Source organism: Bos grunniens, chromosome 8 (assembly GCF_055505025.1).
Source record: "Bos grunniens cultivar Pamir isolate PY7600 chromosome 8, Bosgru_T2T1.0, whole genome shotgun sequence".
NCBI lineage: Eukaryota > Metazoa > Chordata > Mammalia > Artiodactyla > Bovidae > Bos > Bos grunniens.
In genome coordinates, this window is record NC_141172.1 from 105651690 (window position 1) to 105672070 (window position 20381).

At 44.8% G+C, this 20381-nt stretch overlaps 1 protein-coding gene across 12 annotated transcripts in view; it reads right to left on the reverse strand.

Moving 5' to 3' along the window:
• The window catches only part of ASTN2 (astrotactin 2), a 1042634-nt gene that overhangs the window by 410703 nt on the left and 611550 nt on the right, over positions 1-20381 (reverse strand). For all 12 annotated transcript variants that reach the window (XM_086413912.1, XM_086413911.1, XM_086413910.1 and 9 more), the window contains one exon: positions 16784-16934. In XM_086413912.1, coding sequence (XP_086270038.1) covers positions 16784-16934 — 151 coding nt within the window. The remainder of the gene's footprint in view (positions 1-16783; positions 16935-20381) is intronic.

A 20381-nucleotide genomic window follows, 5' to 3' on the forward strand; every position in this document is an offset into this window, starting at 1 on the left:
CAAATAAATAAAATAAGGGGAAAAAACAGAGATGGCTTCAAATGCCACGGGAGAAATAAAATGTTTAATGTCATAAAAGGGTGCACAGACTTTATGAGAATGCCATACATTATAATCTTGAAAACCTCATCCTGCATTCTGTTCACCTGCATACCTATTAAGAGAATGGGTGTGGGGAACTTGACTTGAAATTCACAAAAGGAAGATGCAGAAGCATAGCTCCCAGCTGAAAGACGATGCCCCTCTTTTCACCCCCACCCCCGCCCTGCCTCTGCCAAAGTTTGAGCCTTGTGTGCACTCATTGAGCCAAGAGGCACAGTTCCAATTTTCCTCTTTGGAAACCTCCTTCTCTGACCCCCACCCCCCACCTTCCAATACTCATTCCCTTTCTCTTCCTCCAGACCTCCCAGATACGGATGAGGAAGAGAACTTGAGGCACTGAAGGGGGATGAGGAGAAGGAAGTGCCTCCCTGCTGGTATGCTCCCTGACATGGGGACATTTGCTTGATCCCTGGGGAACTCTCCTTAGACTCCAGAAACTGCAATCTCATGACCTAAGAGGTGGCTTTGGATTCAGATAGACCTGGGTTGAGCATCTGCTCTGCTTTCGCCTGGATGGTTGGACTTTTCCCCAAGCTTTCGGAATCCCTTCTCTCATGGAAAAGTTGTTATTGCTGTTTAGTTGTTAAATCATGTTTGCCTCTCCTCAGTACTCCAGGTTCCCTGATCCTCCACCATCTGGGAATCCACTCAAACTCATGTCCACTGAGTTGGTGATGATATCTAGTCATCTCATCTCCTGTCGCCCCCTTCTCCTTTTTTGCTTTCCATCTCTCCCAGCGTTAAAGTCCCCTCCAATGAGTTGGCTCTTCACATCAGGTGGCCACAGTATTGGAGTTTCAGCTTCATTATCCGTCCTTCCAACAGATATTCAGGGTTGACTTCCTTAGGATTGATCAGTCCAATTTCCCTGCAGTCCAAGGGACTCTCAAGAGTCTTCTTCAGTACCACAACTCGAAAGCGTCATTCAGCGCTCTCACAGCCATACGCAACCACCAGACAAGACGAGCGTAGTAACTGTGCTCACCACATCAGGCAGCTGGGAGGATTCACATGATGATGCATTTTAATCACTTATCCCAGGACCTGGCCCACAACCAGCATTCACATATTCTCTACATGTATCTCCATAAGGGATGCTATTATTGACAGCATTGGTTTTTTCATCAATGTTATAAGTACTAGTATTACTGATGGTGGTGCATGTAGAAAAACCTCTGTCTGTGGACCTGTTTGAAAGTGCTTTGATGAGGATATCATATAAGAGATGCTTCACCCTTTTATGGACTTCCCTGGTGGCTCAGACGGTAGAGCGTCTGCCTACAATATGGGAGACCCGGGTTTGATCCCTGGGTCAGGAAAGATCCTCTGGAGAAGGAAATGGCAACCCATTCCAGTACTCTTGCCTGGAAAATCCCATGGATGGAGGAGCCTGGTAGGCTACAGTCCATGCGGTCGTAAAGAATTGGACACGACTGAGTGACTAAACTTTCACTCTTTAAATCCTATTTCCCAGACAAAGCATCTCTGACAGAGTCTCCAAAAAGATGCTTTGCCTCTTTTTTTTTTACTCTACATAAACATGTATGTTTATGAAGATTTTTAGTAAGGCATAATTTTTCCTATTTTGGATTCTGGCAAAACTATCCTGCTTGGGAAAAGACCCAACTTCTTCATCCCCAAGTAGTGGGAACAATCATGGTACCTATGGCTGCTGCTGCTGCTAAGTCACTTCAGTCGTGTCCGACTCTGTGCGACCCCAGAGACAGCAGCCCACGAGGCTCCCCAGTCCCTGGGATTCTCCAGGCAAGAACACTGGAGTGGGTTGCCATTTCCTTCTCCACACTGTACCTACATTACAGAGCAAATGTTGAGTGTTAATAACCAGATAACTCAACTTCATAAGAAATTTTAACTAAAATAATATGTGTAGCAAGGGACTGTACTCAATATCTTATAATAAACTATAATGGAAAATAATTTGAATATAGGCCTCCTAGGTGGCGCAGTGGTAAAGAATCAGCCTGCCGATAGAGGAGATGCAGGAGACACAGGTTCTATCCTTGGGCTGGGAGGATCCCCTGGAGAAGGAAATGGTAACCCACTCTAGTATTCTTGCCTGGGAAATCCCACGAACAGAGGAACCTGGCGGGTTACAGTTTATGGGGCTGCAGAAGAATTAGACATGCCTGAGTGACTGAGCACACACATATATAAATATGTAAGTATATAGGCTTCTATGGTGTCTATAGATACATGTGAAGTGAAGTGAAGTGAAAGTCATTCAGTCGTGTCAGACTCTTGGAATTCTCTAGGCCAGGATACTGGAATGGGTAGCCTTTCCCTTCTCCAGGTGATCTTCCCAAGCCAGGTATCGAACCCAGGTCTCCCACATTGGAGGTGGATACTTTACTGCACACACACACACGCAGACACATATACACATATATATGCATATCTGAATCATCATGTTATATACCTGCAACTAACATAATACTGTAAACCAACTCTAATTTAGTAAAAAAAAGTAAATACATGAAAAAGAAAACCTATCCTGCTGGTATCATGATCCATTACATCCTCTGTGGCTGACCTGTAGGGATGCAGAGTCCATTTCTGGGAGTGAAGACCCACTTCCCAGGCCCCAGACCCCACCGAGGCTCAGCCCTGCTCCACCCGTCCAGGAAGGCAGGAGGCCAGGAGGTACTCAGGGCTTGGCCTCCTGGTCAGCAGGGCCTGGGCTGTGCTCCAAGTGATTTCTCACTCTTCTGATCCCCCTCACTTGTCCTCCTCGGTCTTCTTGAGTTTTGTTTCCTTTAATGACAGTCCAGTTGAGTCACTGGAAGAGGAAGGCACCAGGAATGGAGAGAAGCAGCCTCTCCCTCCCTAACTGAATCAGATACCAGTTTCCACTGGCAACCCACCCCAGTATTCTTGCCTAGAGAATCCTGTGGACAGAGGAGCCTGGTGGGCTGCTGTCCATAGAGTCACACAGAGTCAGACACAACTGAAGCGACTTAGCATGCATGCATGCGTTGGAGAAGGAAATGGCAACCCACTCCAATGTTCTTGCCTGGAGAATCCCAGGGATGGAGGAGCCTGGCGGCCTGCCGTCTATGGGGTCACACAGAGTCAGACATGACTGAAGTGACTTAGCAGCAGCAGCCGAGTTGTGCCAAAGAGGGGCCTGACCTATAATACATGAAAATGTGTATCTTTACCCTTGGCTTTTTAAAAGGCAGCATTTTTGGTTGCTGTTGTTGCTTCTCAGCATCTCAGGACAATCAGGGGTCCTCTTGTCCTTCCAAATATCTGGGAGGCCAGATGGCTTTTTAGGTCAAAGTGGAAAAAAAAAAAGGAGAAGAGGAGGTGGGGATGTGGCCTGTGATTTGCAGGGAGGTGTGGCAGAGTGAGATTGGTCTGGAATTCAGAGGCAGTTCCTGACATTAGACTCACCTCTTAAAAAGATGCCATCACTCCACAAGGTCCAGCAAATATACAAACCCCTGCCCCTCTTTCAGTCCTAAATTTCCGTGGAAATGTCTAGCATGGCCTTTTTCCCCATTACCCTTCTTTGTGTTTTTCTACATACTCCTCTTCCCTGCTCGACAGTTTCATTTTTCTCATGTGTAAAGTGGAGATACTCATAAAACCTAGCTCATGGGATGACTGTGAGAATTAAATTGGTTAAAATAAGCAAAGCGCTTAGAATCACGTCTGGCACATAGTCACTGTGAGGATGGCTGCTCTTATGTACTAACTCTTCTCGTTTGTAAAATGGATATAATCATACCCATCTAGGGGTGGCTACAAGCATTTAACTGCCATGAGCATAAGTGAGATGGAACACAGTAGGTGCTCAATAGGTGTTAGTTCTCTCCCACATCGCCTCCCTTCTCTCTGGGACTCATTTCAGCACCCCACCCTGCACCCCCCCTCACCACCCTCCATGGATATTCTTGTGTAGAGATACAAAATGTCCTGTTGAAGGTCGCACTGTAGCCCTGCTGAAACCCATCTTGTCTTCTGAACTAGACTACGAAACAAGGTGGACTCTTCTTCCTGTATCCTCTGTTACATTCACAGAACTTGATACATATTGCTAAAGTCAATATTTGGATTGCTACTGTGGCAAAGATGATGCTAAAAGACTTCGACTGTAGGAACCTACAATTACATGGAAGAGGTCTGTGATCAAATCTTGATTCTTATCACTGCTTCCCTACATGAGCTTGAGTGATTCCCACATCTTTCTAGACCTTTGTTTTTCTGTCTGTATGGTGGGAGAGGTTCTGGCTTGGTTGCAAGATCTCCAGGGTGCCCCTTCCTGGTCTGGAAAATGGGTAGATTGAAGATGGCCACACATTATTGACTACTCATCTCATGAACAAGCACAGTCTAGTTTCCGCCTCTTGAATCTGGGCTGAAATCAATGACCTGTTTGATCAATAGATTGTGGTAGAAATGATGTTCTGGGACTTCTAAGGTTAGGTGTTAAGAAGACCCACAGCTTCTGCATAAGCTCTTGGAGCACTTATTTTAAGGTGCTTCCTTTGTAACCTGTGGTGCTGGAGAAAACTCTTGAGAGTCCCTTGGACTGCAAGGAGATGAAACCAGTCAATCCTAAAGAACACCAACCTTGAATATTCATTGGAAAGACGGATGCTGAAGCTCCAACCTTTTGGCTACCTGATGCAAAGAGCCAACTCACTGGAAAAGATCCTGATGCTGCGAAAGATTGAAGGCAAAAGGAGAAGGAGGCGGCAGAGGATAAGGTGGTCAGATAGCGTCACTGACTCAACGGACATGAGTCTGAGCTTCTGGGGGATAGTGAAGGACAGAGATGCCTGGTGTGCTGCAGTCAGTTACAAAGAGTCAGACATGACTTAGCAACTGAACGACAATAACAACCAACTTTGCAAATCCAGCCTCTGTGGCCTGAGAAGTCCAAACCAAATAGAGACACCAAACAGAGGGCAAGCACTCTGGAGAAAGACCCAGCTGAGGTCTAACAGAACCAGGATGAATCAGCCCCAGCACCAGGCAGGTAAAGAGGGCCTCTGGGATGCTCATTCTCCAACCCCAGATTCCAGCCACCTGCTGTTGGTCAGAGACACTCAGCCGAGTCCTTCCTGTTTCTGAGCCACGACACTGGGAGCAAAAGAAACCGGTTATTTCAAGCCAGGGTTGTGGTGGTGGTTTCTTAACTCATGCTTTCTTTCAAGAAGAGATAAGAAAGCCTTCTTCAGTGATCAATGCAAAGAAATAGAGGAAAACAACAGAATGGGAAAGACTAGAGATCTCTTCAAGAAAATTAGAGATACCAAGGGAACACTTCATGCAAAGATGGGCTCGATAACGGACAGAAATGGTATGGACCTAACAGAAGCAGAAGATATTAAGAAGAGATGGCAAGAGTACACAGAAGAACTGTACAAAAAAGTTCTTCACAACCCAGATAATGACGATAATGTGATCACTCACCTAGAGCCAGACATCCCTGAATGTGAAGTCAAGTGGGCCTTAGAAAGCATCACTATGAAAAAAGCTAGTGGAGGTGATGGAATTCCAGTTGAGCTATTCCAAATCCTGAAAGATGATGCTGTGAAAGTGCTACACTCAATATGCTAGCATATTTTGAAAACTCAGCAATGGCCACAGGACTGGAAAAGGTCAGTTTTCATTCCAATCCCAAAGAAAGGCAATGCCAAACAATCCTCAAACTACTGCACAATTGCACTCATCTCACATGCTAGTAAAGTAATGCTCAAAATTCTCCAAGCCAGGCTTCAGCAATACGTGAACTGTGAACTTCCTGATGTTCAAGCTGGTTTTAGAAAAGGCAGAGGAACCAGAGATCAAATTGCCAACATCTGCTGGATCATCAAAAAAGCAAGAGAGTTCCAGAAAAATATCTATTTCTGCTTTATTGACTATGCCAAAGACTTTGACTGTGTGGATCATAAGAAACTGTGGAAAATTCTGAAAGAAATGGGAATACCAGACCACCTGATCTGCCTTTTGAGAAATTTGTATGCAGGTCAGGAAGCAACAGTTAGAACTGGACATGGAACAACAGACTGGTTCCAAATAGGAAAAGGAGTATGTCAAGGCTGTATATTGTCACCCTGCTTATTTAACTTATATGCAGAGTACATCATGAGAAACGCTGGCCTGGAAGAAACACAAGCTGGAATCAAGATTGCCGGGAGAAATATCGATAACCTCAGATATGCAGATGACACCACCCTTATGGCAGAAAGTGAAGAGGAACTAAAAAGCCTTTTGATGAAAGTGAAACAGGAGAGTGAAAAAGTTGGCTTAAAGCTCAACATTCAGAAAATGAAGATCATGGCATCTGGTCCCACCACTTCATGGGAAATAGATGGGGAAACAGTGGAAACAGTGTCAGACTTTATTTTTTGGGGCTCCAAAATCACTGCAGATGGTGACTGCAGCCACGAAATTAAAAGATGCTTACTCCTTGGAAGGAAAGTTATGACCAACCTAGATATCATATTCAAAAGCAGAGACATTACTTTGCCAACCAAGGTTCGTCTAGTCAAGGCTATGGTTTTTCCTGCGGTCATGTATGGATGTGAGAGTTGGACTGTGAAGAAGGCTGAGCGCCGAAGAATTGATGCCTTTGAACTGTGGTGTTGGAGAAGACTCTTGAGAGTCCCTTGGACTGCAAGGAGATCCAACCAGTCCATTCTGAAGGAGATCAGCCCTGGGATTTCTTTGGAAGGAATGATGCTAAAGCTGAAACTCCAGTACTTTGGCCACCTCATGCGAAGAGTTGACTCATTGGAAAAGACTCTGATGCTGGGAAGGATTGGGGGCAGGAGGAGAAGGGGACGACAGAAGATGAGATGGCTGGATGGCATCACTGACTCGATGGACGTGAGTCTGGGTGAACTCCAGGAGTTGGTGATTGACAGGGAGGGCTGGCGTGCTGTGATTCATGGGGTCGCAACGAGTCGGACACGACTGAGCGACTGAACTAAACTGAACTGAACGTTTCAAATTGCTAACATGCTCCAACAATCAAATATGATCTTCAGAAAGCCATACATTAAAAATGAACTATAGATTATATCCTAAATAACCATTATTCAATAGAACTTTCTTTTCAAAAATTTTTATTTTGTGCTATAGTTGACTTATAATGTGTTATTTTCAGGTGTACAACAAAGTTATATGTATAGCAAAGTGAGTATATATATATGTATGTGTGTGTGTGTATATATGTGTGTGTGTGTATATATATACATATATATATATATATTTAACTTTGCTTTACTATGCCATCTGGGATATATATATGTCTGAGTAGAGATCCCTGTGCTATACAGTAGATCCTTGTTATCTATTTTATATATAGTTGTGTGTATACATTAAGCCTAAATTCCTAATTTAGCCTTTCCACATACCTTTTCCCTTTGATAACCAAAGGTTTGTTTTCTAAATCTGTGAGTCTGTTTCCTTTCTGTAATAACTTCATTTGTATCATTTTTTAATATCCTATATATAAATGATACCATATGATATTTGTCTTTCTTTGTCTGACCTACTTCACTCAGTATGACAAACTCTAGCTCTATCCAAATTGCTGCACATTAAGATTGTTACACAATAGCAGAAAATTGTAACAATGAAGATGAGCTATAGGCTGACATTTATAAAGGGGCTGAGGAGGATGCATTTTGATCACTGGATTGTCTGGGGTTGAGTCCAATAAAAGTTCCCTTCTGGAGCTGAGAAAACTAGGGTAGCAAGGGAACAGCAGGCGTGAAATGCTTCAGGGCGCAGCAGCTATTCCGAGATGGCGGGCACGTCCTCCACAGGATATCATGATTAAGTGCTTACAGTTTCTCTGGTTTTGCCCTCTATCTTGATTAAAATTTTGCCACGTTCATGCTGCCACACGGAATAAATGGAGCCACAGCTTACTTTTCAAACTGCGTTTTGCTGACATCATTCTATCTGTCACATTTAGACCACTTCTAATAGATAACATTTTCCCCCCACTCTTTAGCACACTGAAGAAGAACACAGTATTCTCTCCCTCCCTCTTTTGATGCTTCATTCATTGCTACTTTCTCCATCCCTGGTCAAGAGGTGAGGGCCTCTTTGGAAATAACTGAAACTCAAAATAACAGGATAATTTTTTATATACCATCTCTGGGATCAGCCTCCCTTCCCATATTATTATACACCTGCATTAGTGTTCTATTGATGGTATAACAAATTGCCATAACTTGGCAGTTTATAAAACACAAATTTATTATCTTGCAGTTCTATAGGCCAGAAGTAAAAAAAAAAAAAAAAAAAAAAAGCCACTGGGTTAAATTCAAGGTCTCAACAAGGCTACATTCCTTTTCTAGATTAGGTGGCAGGCGAGGGGGAGTCCATTTCCTTGCCTCGTCTAACTTCCAGAGACTTTCCTCAACTTCTAACCCCTTCCTCCAACTCAAGGGACATGAATCTGAGCAAACTTTGGGAGACAATGAAGGACGGGGGAACCTGGCATGCTGCGGTCCTAGGGGCCATAGCGTTGGATATGACTTAGCGACTGAATAACAACAACGAATCTCTTCCTACATCTTCAAAGCCAGTAATGCTGCATCTCTCTGCTGCCGCCTGCTTCCACATTTACGGAGATTGATTATATTGGGCTCATCCTAATAACCCCAAATAGTCAGTCCCTCTCTTCAAAATTTAGCTTATTAGCAACTAAACTCATAAGCGAATGCAATTCTCCTCTGTCATATACAATAACATATTCACAGGATCTAGGCAGTAGAAAGTAGGCATCCTCCTGCCTTCGATACATCCTATGAAAGTGAAAGTGGCTCAGTTGTGTCTGACTCTTTGTGACCCTATGGACTATACAGTCTATGGAATTCTCCAGGCCAGAATACTGGAGTGGGTAGCTTTCCCTTCTCCAGGGGATCTTCCCAGCCCAGGGATCAAACCGGGGTCTCTTGCACTGCAGGCTGATTCTCTACCAGCTGAGCCACAAGGGAAGCCCAAGAATATTGGAATGGGTAGCCTATCCCTTCTCTAGCAAATCTTTCTAACCCAGGAATTGAACCAGGGTCTCCTGCATTGCAGGTGGATTCTTTACTTACTGAGCTATAAGGGAAGCCCCCCAACATCCTATGACCCTCCCCAATTTGGCAGCTGCACACCTGAGGACTACATTATCCCAGGAGAAGATGAGCACAGCAGAACCAGAATGCCAAGCATGAGAAGGCATTTTTTTTCTAATATGTACTTCAGAAATTGAGGTCTAATTAGAACATATATATAAAATAAGCAGAAGAATCTATAATCTGTTAGAGAAGTGGCCTCCCTTCTAGCCATAAAGACTATTTGAGCTGGGAGAAGAGAGGAATGTAGACAGCATATTAAAAAAGTAAAGACATCACTTTGCTGACAAAGGTCCGTATAGTCAAAGCTATGGCCGTTCCAGTAGTCATGTATGGATGTGAGAGTTGAACTATAAAGAAGACTGAATGCCAAAAAATTGATGCTTTTGGTGCTAGAGAAGACTCTTGAGAGTCCCTTAGACTGCAAGGAGATCAAACCAGTCAACCCTAAAGGAAATCAATCATGAATATTCATGGGAAGAACTGATGCTGAAGCTGAAGCTCCAATACTTTGGTCATCTGAAAGAGTGAACTCATTGGAAAAGACCCCTGGGAAAGATTGAGGGTAGGAGGAAAAGAGGGCAAAAGAGGATGAGGTGGGTTGATGGAATCATCAACTCAGTGGACATGAGTTTGAGCAAACTCTGGAAGACAGTGAAGGACAAGGAAGCCTGGTGTGCTGCAATCCATGGGGTCACAAAGAACAGGATGTGACTTAGCAACTGAACAAGAACAAAGAGAGGAATGCTGGGTATTAAACAAGAGGATCTTGTAAAACGGACCCTGTGCTCTGTCCCTGCCAGGCTAATGACATGAGTGGTTGGAGAGGATGTGGGCTGTGGAAAGTCAGGTGGATCTGAGATATCAAGGCAAAGGTGCCTGTGTCTCCTGGATGGTAAATATGGTTGCGTGCTCTTCCTGGTATAAAATCTGCCATCCACAAAGGCCTTCATGGTCTGTCTGGATCAAGACAGCTTCAGTCAGCTTCAGACTCTGAGGTCCACAGGGTTGGCTAGCAGCGCTACCTCACACCCTCCGTAGGCTGTGGAAAGCCTCCGACGGTTGGAACCAACTGACCTCAAATGCTGAGTGGTGGCGATGAAGAGAACATGCCAGCAGATACCAGGATGGGCCACACACCTATGAACTGGGTGGGACAGGGCAGTCCTGCCGTAGGTCAGAAAGGAAGGAGAGTGATGGAGAAGGGCCAGACGAGACAGCGGGGACTAGAATGGAGTTAGTCCGGCATCCCTTCACGGCCGTGCCTTGGAAGTGCATCAGCCTCCGTGAGCTGATATGCTCAGAAGTGAGACACAGAACATCTAACCCGACGAGAACGAAGCTTCCACTGCCATTGGGTGGGCCAGCACATAAATAAATCCAGCTGCAGGAACATTATAGAGAATCAAATACACAATGCTCCTGTGGTCTGTATTGTCCAAGCTATGGTTTTTCCAGTAGTCGTGTACGGATGTAAGAGTTGGACCAGAAAGAAGGCTGAGCACCAAAGAATTGATGCTTTTGAACTGTGGTGCTGGAGAAGACTCTTGATACATCAGTAACGGTGGCCTCCTCATCTCACACAGAAATGGTACTCTGTAAATCTCGAATCATTTCCACTTACATTCTTTGATTTTTCAGAAAACCTATGAGTTCAAGAGCTATTGTTTCCTTTGAAAAACTTAACAACTGAAAGCTAACCAGGTCAATACAGATTCTAAAACTTGACACCGACCAAGTCAGGGCTTAACCCACTTCACCCAGACCAGTCTTCTCTGCAGGGTCCTTTGCTGCCATCTCTTCTCAGCCACAGGGAAGCAACCTGGTTTTGGGGCCTCCATCCTGCCACCTTGTGGTAAAACCTTGGAAAGTCACTCTGCTTCCCACACTGGTGAGAGAACGTACTCGCCAGGTCTGTTGTGAAGACGAATGAATCATCGGATGTAGACATGCCTTGAGAATGCTAAAGTGTTATAAAAATATAAGATATTACTTGTTTTTGCCAGAATAAGTTTCTTAGAAGATGGGCTACAATAAGAAATTTACCTTTCCCAGCATTATGGAGAGTCTACAGAGAAATGAGAGATTTTTAATTTCAGTGTGAAAGTGGGTATTTCCCTGTCTGTTCTAAAGTCATGGAGAAGAGCTTGCCTTCCATCCACTGAGCTCTGAAGTTGCAGCTTTAACATTAGATCCTTAATCTATAGAGGAAGGTCACTGACAACCTCATCAGACTGTTGAATTTTCTCTTAACCTTCAGGGAATGGATGTTCTTTCTCAGTCTCCTCTTACTTTTCCAGTTTACATTAATGAGAGGGGAAAAGAGATAATTCCTGCCTACAGATACAGACACACACACACACACACACACACACACACAGATCTCTGCATTTATGAGGTTTCATTCTTTAGGGACATCTATCCTCAACAAGGAGCTTAATTATTTCAGGAAAGAGAATTGATGAAAAAAGGAGAGAGACAACTTAATCCTTCCAGAAAGATCAGACTCATGTTTTGGAGACAACATGGATCATTTAGAACATTTTTAAAAATTTTTTTTTATCCACTAACCAGCTCTAGTTCAGTTGCTCAGTCATGTCTGACTCTGTGGGCCCGTGGACCGCAGCACGCCAGGCCTCCCTGTCCATCAGTAACTCCCGCAGTTTACCCAAACTCATGTCCATTGAGTCGTAATGCCATCCAACCATCTCATCCTCTGTCGTCCCCTTCTCTTCCTGCCTTCAATCTTTCCCAGCATCAGGGTCTTTTCAAATGAGTCAGTTCTTCGCATCAGGTGGCCAAAGTATTGGAGTTTCAGCTTCAACATCAGTCCTTCCAATGAACACCCAGGACTTATCTCCTTTAGGATGGACTGGTTGAATCTCCTTGCAGTCCAAGGGACTCTCAAGAGTTTTCTTCAACACCACAGTTCAAAAGCAACAATTCTTTGGCACTCAGCTTTCTTCACAGCCCAACTCTTGCATCCATACATGACTACTGGAAAAACCGTAGCCTTGACTAGATGGACATCTGTTGACAAAGTAGTGTCTCTGCTTCTTAATATGCTATCTAGGTTGGTCATAACTTTCCTTCCAAGGAGTAAGCGTCTTTTAATTTCATGGCTGCAATCACCATCTGCAGTGATTTTGGATCCCCAAAAAATAAAGTCTGACACTGTTTCCACTGTTTCCCCATCTATTTCCCATGAAGCGATGGGACCGGATGCCATGATCTTAGTTTTCTGAATGTTAAGCATTAAGCTAACTTTTTCACTCTCCTCTTTCACTTTCATCAAGAGGCTCTTTAGTTCCTCTTCACTTTCTGCCATAAGGATGGTGTCATCTGCATATGTGAGGTTTTTGATATTTCTCCCAGCAATCTTGATTCCAGCTTGTGCTTCTTCCAGCCCAACATTTCTCATGATGTACTCTGAGTATAAGTTAAATAAGCAGGGTGACAATATACAGCCTTGACGTACTCCTTTTCCTCTTTGGAACCAGTCCTTTGTTCCATGTCCAGTTCTAACTGTTGCTTCCTGACCTGCATACAGATTTCTCAAGAGGCAGGTCAGGTGGTGTGGTATTCCCATCTCTTTCAGAATTTTCCACAGTTTATTGTGATCCACACAGTCAAAGGCTTTGGCATGGTCAATAAAGCAGAAATAGATGTTTTTCTGGAACTCTCTTGCTTTTATGATGATCCAGCAGATGTTGACAATTTGATCTCTGGTTCTCTGCCTTTTCTAAAACCAGCTTGAACATCTGGTTTTAGAAAGTTCACAGTTCATGTATTGCTGAAGCCTGGCTTGGAGAATTTTGAGCATTACTTTACTAGCGTGTGAGATGAGTGCAACTGTGTGGTAGTTTGAGGATTGTTTGGCATTGCCTTTCTTTGGGATTGGAATGAAAACTGACCTTTTCCAATCCTGTGGCCACTGCTGAGTTTTCCAAATTTGCTAGCATATTGAATGCAGCACTTTCACAGCATCATCTTTCAGGATTTGAAATAGCTCAACTGGAATTCCATCACCTCCACTAGCTTTGTTCATAGTGATGCTTCCTAAGGCCCACTTGACCTCACATACCAGGATGTCTAGCTCTAGGTGAGTGATCACACCATCATGATTATCTGGGTCATGAGGATCTTTTCTGTACAGTTCTTCTGTGTATTCTTGCCACCTCTTCTTAATATCTTCTGCTTCTCTTAGGTCCATACCATTTCTGTCCTTTATTGAGTCCATCTTTGCATGCAATGTTCCTTTGGTATCTAATTTTCTTGAAGAGATCTCTAGTCTTTCCTATTCTATTGTTTTCCTCTATCTTTGCATTGATCGCTGAGGAAGGCTTTCTTATCTCTCCTTGCTATTCTTTGGAACTCTGCATTCAAATGGGTATATCTTTCCTTTCCTCCTTTGCTTTTCATTTCTTGTCTTTTCACAGCTATTTATAAGGTCTCATCACACAGCCATTTTGCTTTTTTGCATTTCTTTTTCTTGGGGATGGTCTTCATCCCTGTCTTTGGTACAATGTCATGAACCTCTGTCTATAGTTCATTAGGCACTCTGTCTATCAGCTCTAGTCCGTTAAAACTATTTCTGACTTCCACTGTATAATAGTAAGGGATTTGATTTAGATCATACCTGAATGGTCTAGTGGTTTTCCCTACCTTCTTCATTTAAGTCTGAATTTGGCAATAAGGAGTTCATGATCAGCTCTAAGACTTGGACAAACCCTCCTCTCTCTCAATGAGCTTCAATCTTCTAACATGCAGCATGGAGGGCTAGTTTGCAAATACTCTGATGTGGACAGCCGCTTATGCACACCCACCCAGCATCCACAAGCTCTCTTCCTGTTGCTAGCTTCCTACTTTTCCTTGAGAGTCTACGCCTTCCCTCAGCTCACTACCACAGAGTTTGGATGCGGCCGCCTCTGACGCACATTCCAGGTTCTGGGATGAGTCTAGTCCTTCCAACCACAGTGACTGGTACAGGGATGGGCATGAGAAACAAGCTGATCCAATCAGATGGAGTTCTGAGTTGGAGGGACTAGGAAAGAGAACTGTGGTACTGGAGAAGATTCTTGAGAGCCCCTTGGACTGCAAGGAGATTAAACCAGTCACTCCTAAAGGAAATGAACCCTGAGTATTCATTGGAAGGACTGATGCTGAACCTGAGCTCCAATCCTTTGGCCACCAGATGTGAAGATCCAGTTCACTGGAAAAGGCCATGGTGCCGGGAAAGACTGAAGGCGAAAAGAGAAAAGCAGAGCAGCAGATGAGATGGTCGGGCAGCATCACCGACTCAGTGGAGAGGAGCTTGACCAAACTCTCAAGTTGGCTTAAGGCAGGCCTGGTACACTGCAGTCCATGGGGTCACAGGAGTTGGATATGACCTAGTGACTGAGCAACAACAACAGAAGGAAAGAGAGGCCAGTGTCCTGCAGGACTCACTGTGTGGAGAAGGTGTGGCTGGCGACAGAGCGGCATGGTCCTGAGAGCAGAGCTGAGAGCAGAGCGATCCCAGTGACACTGTTTGAGCCCCTTAGTCCTACTTACTGGACTTCCATTTGAGTCAATACGTTGCCTCTCTTTGCCTAAAGTAGTTTATATTGGGTTTCTATCACTTATAATTCTAAAAATTCTAATCAATAAAATGTCCATTGCCCACTGGCTTCTGAAGACCTCTTGATCTTTGCATCTGAAATAGTTTTATTGCACTATCTCACCCTCTAGAAGCTTCTTTGTATGGGTTTCCTGGCCCTCATCTATCTCCCCAGAGGCTATGTAGGTGCATTAAGAGCTGACTGTGTAGTCCCTTGGTCTCTTTCAAAGGACCTAGTCCAGAGCTGGAATTTTCATCCGTGGTCTCATTCCTCCCTTCCCGCCCTCTTTCTTTCTTCTTATCTTCTGAGATGGGTACTATTGGGGTGCTGAGCTGAATCAACAGATGCCCTGGATTGTCCCTCAGCTTATTGGGATAGCTCAGCTGGTAAAGAATCCTCCTGCAATGCGGGAGACCTGGGTTCGACCCCTGGGTTGGGAAGATCCCCTGGAGAAGGGAAAGGCTACCCACTCTAGTATTCTGGCCTGGAGAATTCCATGGACTGTATAGTCCATGGGGTTGCAAAGAGTCAGACACGACTGAGCAACTTTCACGTTCACTTTCAAACATGAAAAAAGCCAGTCTGGACTATACATTATCACAGGTGATACAACCCATAAACATACACAAAAACCGCAATGGTTCTCACAAGAGCAGGGTTATTTCTCCATTGGGGAGAGGGGAAAGGCTTCCTGAAGGAGATGGGTCTTGAAAGAAGTCCACTTGTTTCCTACACTGTTAGGAGAGCAAGTCACTGAGGCTGAAAGAAAGGCTTGAGCAAGGCTGAAAGAAAGGCTTGAGCAATGCCTCTGAGGCATTAAACAGTTAAGTGTTCAGGAACAACAACAAATCAGCTCCATTTGGTTTTAGTGTAGAAGGAAGTAAACTGATGGAGAGATTGGAGGGGGGACCAGGCCAGGAATGCCAGGCATTCAGCATGTAGGACGATGCTTCCCAAGTGAGCTTCTAAGGCACCCCCACCTCTCACACACATACACAGTCATTACAGTGCTACAAACTCAGGCTCTGGGGACCGAACCCCCACTATAGAATCAAAACTCCTAGTGTAGCATTTCACCTTCTCCTGGACATTGTACCTGGAATGTGCATTTTAAACAAGCACCCTTGATCATTCCTATACAACGCATCATCCAGTTTGGGACCAACCGTGACACTCACATACCTTCTGTGCTTTTACTGCACATTTGATACTAAAGCTCTGTGCAAACAAGGACACCATCCCCTCCATGGCTTTGCCTCTCCCAGCCCCAGTCTCTTCCCAATGTCCACTGACTCATCATATGAAGCCAATTACAACACCACCTTCTCCAGGAAGCTTTCCTCACACTTTGGATCTCACCTGCTACTTTTCTTCCGAACAGATGCCGTGTTCCCCACTGACTGCACAGAGACAAGACAGGCCCTATCTCACTCCCAAATGGCCTGTGAACTTCCTGGAAGGCTAAATCCCAGCGTCAATACATTGGGGAGGGCAAACGTGTCAACTCATTTCCATTCTGGGAGCCTTTGTACATGATCCTATCCAGAGGTGTTTTCCTGAGTTTTATAAACAGATCTCCTTGAGAGATGCTCACTGTTCATTGACTATGCCCTCAGACTCTTAATCCAAGTAAGAGCTTGCAGTGGTTTAGCGGCTTTTGTACCTGTGGGGTGGGGCAGGGGCAGGGCTGGGGTGTTGGTAAGCCAGAGGCCAGGGGCTCTCGAGGACCGACTGAATAGTGGGCACTAAAGCTCTAATAGCTCATTTCATTCTTCCGACACTTACAGGAGTTACATGTGATCGGGATCCCACTGTCCAGATGAGGAAATCAAGGACAGCAGCCTGATATACTGAAGGCCACAAAGGCAGGAGCTACGACCTTGACCAGCTGCCCCCTCACAGAAGGGGCCTCCCGCTAGCAGCCTTGGTCCCCGGGCCAGCACCATGCTCATGGGCAAGGGCACTTACCACACACCCCGAGGAGTCCACCTGACGGTCAGACACACACTTGAAGTTGCGAGTGCAGCCCCCGTTGTTCCGAGAGCAGTCACGGACGGGCCCGAAGGAGGACAGCAGGTCGTTGATGGTTTCGAAGTAGGTGGACAGCATCGCGTCCTCCCTTGGAGAGAAAGGGGACGGTTAAATCCCAGAGGCATCTGTATCACTGCGTTAAAACTAAGTTTAACGTGCATTACTTTTGAGATCATTATTCATCATATTTGTAATCAAGAAAATGATACAAATGCTTACTTAAAAAGAAAATAAGAAGCAAAGAAAAACAAAAAGAAATAAATTCAATGGTTATACTGTCATATGACATGATGGTTAGTTTTGATAAAGTGAAGTCAAGTCGCTCAGTCATGTCCGACTCTTTGTGACCCCATGGACTGGGGCCTACCAGGCTCCTCCCATGGGATTTTCCGGGGAATGGAGAGTACTGGAGTGGGTTGCCATTTCCTTCTCCAGAGGATCTTCCCCACCCAGGGATCAAACCCGGGTCTCCCGCATTGTAGGCAGACGCTTTACCATCTGAGCCACCAGGGAAGTCCAGTTTTGATAGAGAGGGATATATTTGGAACTTTGCACCCTTTATTTCAATAACCCTCATAATTTTTTAAAGTAGACATACGATTTTCATTTTACCAGTAAGTGAACTGTGATATGATGAAAAAGAAGTGTTATTTACAATAGCCAAGACATGGACGCAACCTGTTTCCATCAGCAGATGGATGACTAAAGTAGTATGTGTACATGATGGAAAGCCACTCGGTCATAAAAAGAGTGAAATCATGCCATTTATGGTAACATGGATGGACCTAGTGAAGTAAGTCACGCAGAGAAAGACAGATGTTACTGAGTGATATCACTTGTGGAATCTAAAAAAAAAATAAAAATGCAAACGAATTTATTCACAAAAGAGAAACACACACAGATGTGGAAAATAAACTTATGGTTACCAAAGGGGAGAGCGGGGGTAGGGATAAATTAGGAGTACAAGATTAACAGATACACACTACGACATATAAAATAAATGGCAAGGATTTACTACAGTGTGTAGGGGACTATATTCATTATCATGTATTAATCTATAATGGAAAATTATCTGAAAAAATATATATATAACTGAATCACTTTGTGGTACTCCTGAAACTAACATAATATTGTAAATCAATTATAATTCAATTAAAAACAGAAGAAAAAGAAAGGTGAAGCGTTTTGCTGATGGCCACCAGCCTGCACTGTGGCAGAATTAAAGTCTGTGCCAAGCTCTATCTGAATACACAGAGAAAGTTCTTCCCTCTACACAATTCTTAACTTGCATTATACATGTTTCTACAGATTCCAGATATCCCCACAGCAACTCTGTAAAATGGGCACGTTCCTAGTATTCCAACTTTGCAGAGATAAGTTGAAACTATGGGAGGTGTGGCACTCACCCCAAATTACACAGCCTATAAACAGGAGAGCCAAGACACAAACACAGAATCTCTGACCCTAGTACCACAGACCTGTATTTTTCAGACTCTTGCCTACAAATCACACCATCAACACCAGTATCATCAGCTGTTGTAAAGATGAGAAGACTCTAGGCAAATGCGTGAGTGAAACTCCCAAGTGAGGTTCACAATAGAATAAGACTAGGTACTATAATCCATGAATCTGCCAAAATTCTATTTGGGAAGAGATAAAAAATGAAAGTTTCTGGATGCTGCTTTCTGGGAAAAGGGCCCCCAAATAAGGAATATCCTAGCCCTGGCTAGGTGATCTATGGTGCATTCATTAGGGTTAGGGCTAGGGTTAGGAGGAGGTTTTATTTGCAGGAGGTTTTATTAAGGGGTCACTACAGGCAGTAAAAAGAGGCACCATATTCTTCCATGATGTATGTCTCATGGAATCCAGAACTAAGAAAGAGGGGACGTGCCAGGGCACGCATGTGTTGTGCAAGGGGCCAGGGAGCACCCCTAGTGATGTCTCTGGAGCACACCCTTCACCCTTTCTCCCAACCTTCCTCTCCTCAGGCTTGGCGCTCCAGGTTTCAGTCTCCTAGCTTCTTCCCTGACTCCAACCCTATCCCCTTCTGTTCCATCTTTCATCCTGACTACCAGTGAACCTGGTAAATTCCAGCTCTACCTAGATACCCCATGGATCAATAGGTCTCCATTATTTACAGAAGAAAATCTAAATTAGTTTCATTGGCATTCAACATCCTTCATAGTCGGGTTCCTGCCTACCTGTCTGGCTACATTTCACTTTGCCCTCAGAGTCTCCATTCCATAGCCACAGCTTCCTTCTCATTTGCTAAACACACAATCTGAGGCCAGGTTCCCTGCAAACAGATCCTGAAACAGAGTGCTGCTTACAGGAGGGTTGTCGAGGAGCCCTCTTGGGATACAGGAAGCCAGCAAGGCACGACGGGGCAGGGGGGAGGCTGTCCTGCCATGTGGTTGAGGCCACGTGGGTCTGCAGCCTCAGGTGGTCCTGGGGGAGCTCTGAAGCTGGAGCGCCCTTTAAAGATGCCCTGAAAGGAGCCAAGGGACCCAGGCCTCTGCATCACCACATCACCGGCTGCCACGTGGAAGGGTGTCCTTGGGACAGGCAGCTCCTTGTGGCTGAGGTAATGCCAGTGAGAGACAGAGCTGTGAGTTTCGGCCACATTCCAGAGGATGGCGGGTCAGCCCTGCAGGGCTCTGAGTGTAGGGCGCACCTTTACCTCCCCGAATCCTCGACCATGCCCTTCTGCCTGGGATGCTCAGCTCCAACTTTTCTCCCCCACAGAATTCCAAGAACCCTCGAAACCATTTGAATCCACGCGTCCGTTCCTTCACCCTTACATTATAGGTGTTTACTGAGTGCTTCCTATGTGCCGGGGAGCATCCTAGGTACTAGGGTTCCAGCAGGGACACTGGACAAAGTCCTCACGTCCAGTGAGCTCACTGTGACCTCCTCAGTGAAACCCTCTCTACATCCCACAAACAGAATCGACTCCTTTTCGCTTTGAGTCCATTGTTTAAATCTATTATTTTATTGATCTTCATCACCAACTCCATAGTTTCCCAAAGAGACTGTAAGCTTCTTGAGTGAAAGGCCCAAGGCTTAGTCATCCCTCTCTATTTATTTTTTAATGTTTTGTTTTATATTGGAGTACAGCTGGCCTTCCCTTGTGGCTCAGCTGGTAAAGAATCCGCCTGCAATGTGGGAGACCTGGGTTCCATCTCTCGGTTAGGAAGAGCCCATGGAGAAGGGAAAGGCTACCCACCCACCCCAGTATTCCAGCTTGGAGAATTCCATGGACTGCAGGCCATGGGGTCACAAAGAGTCCAGCACAACTGAGTGACATTGACTCAGTCACAGCTGATTAACGAGGCTGTGACAGCTTCATGTGGACAGAAAGGGACTCAGGTGTACATGTACACTATTCATTATCTCCGCAAACTACTCCCCAACCCAGGCTGCACATTGTTCTATTTAAAATGGATAACCAACAAGGACCTACTGTACAGCACAACAGCACAGGTAACTCTGAACAATGATATGGAATCATCCCTCTTTAGCCCCCAGCACTCAC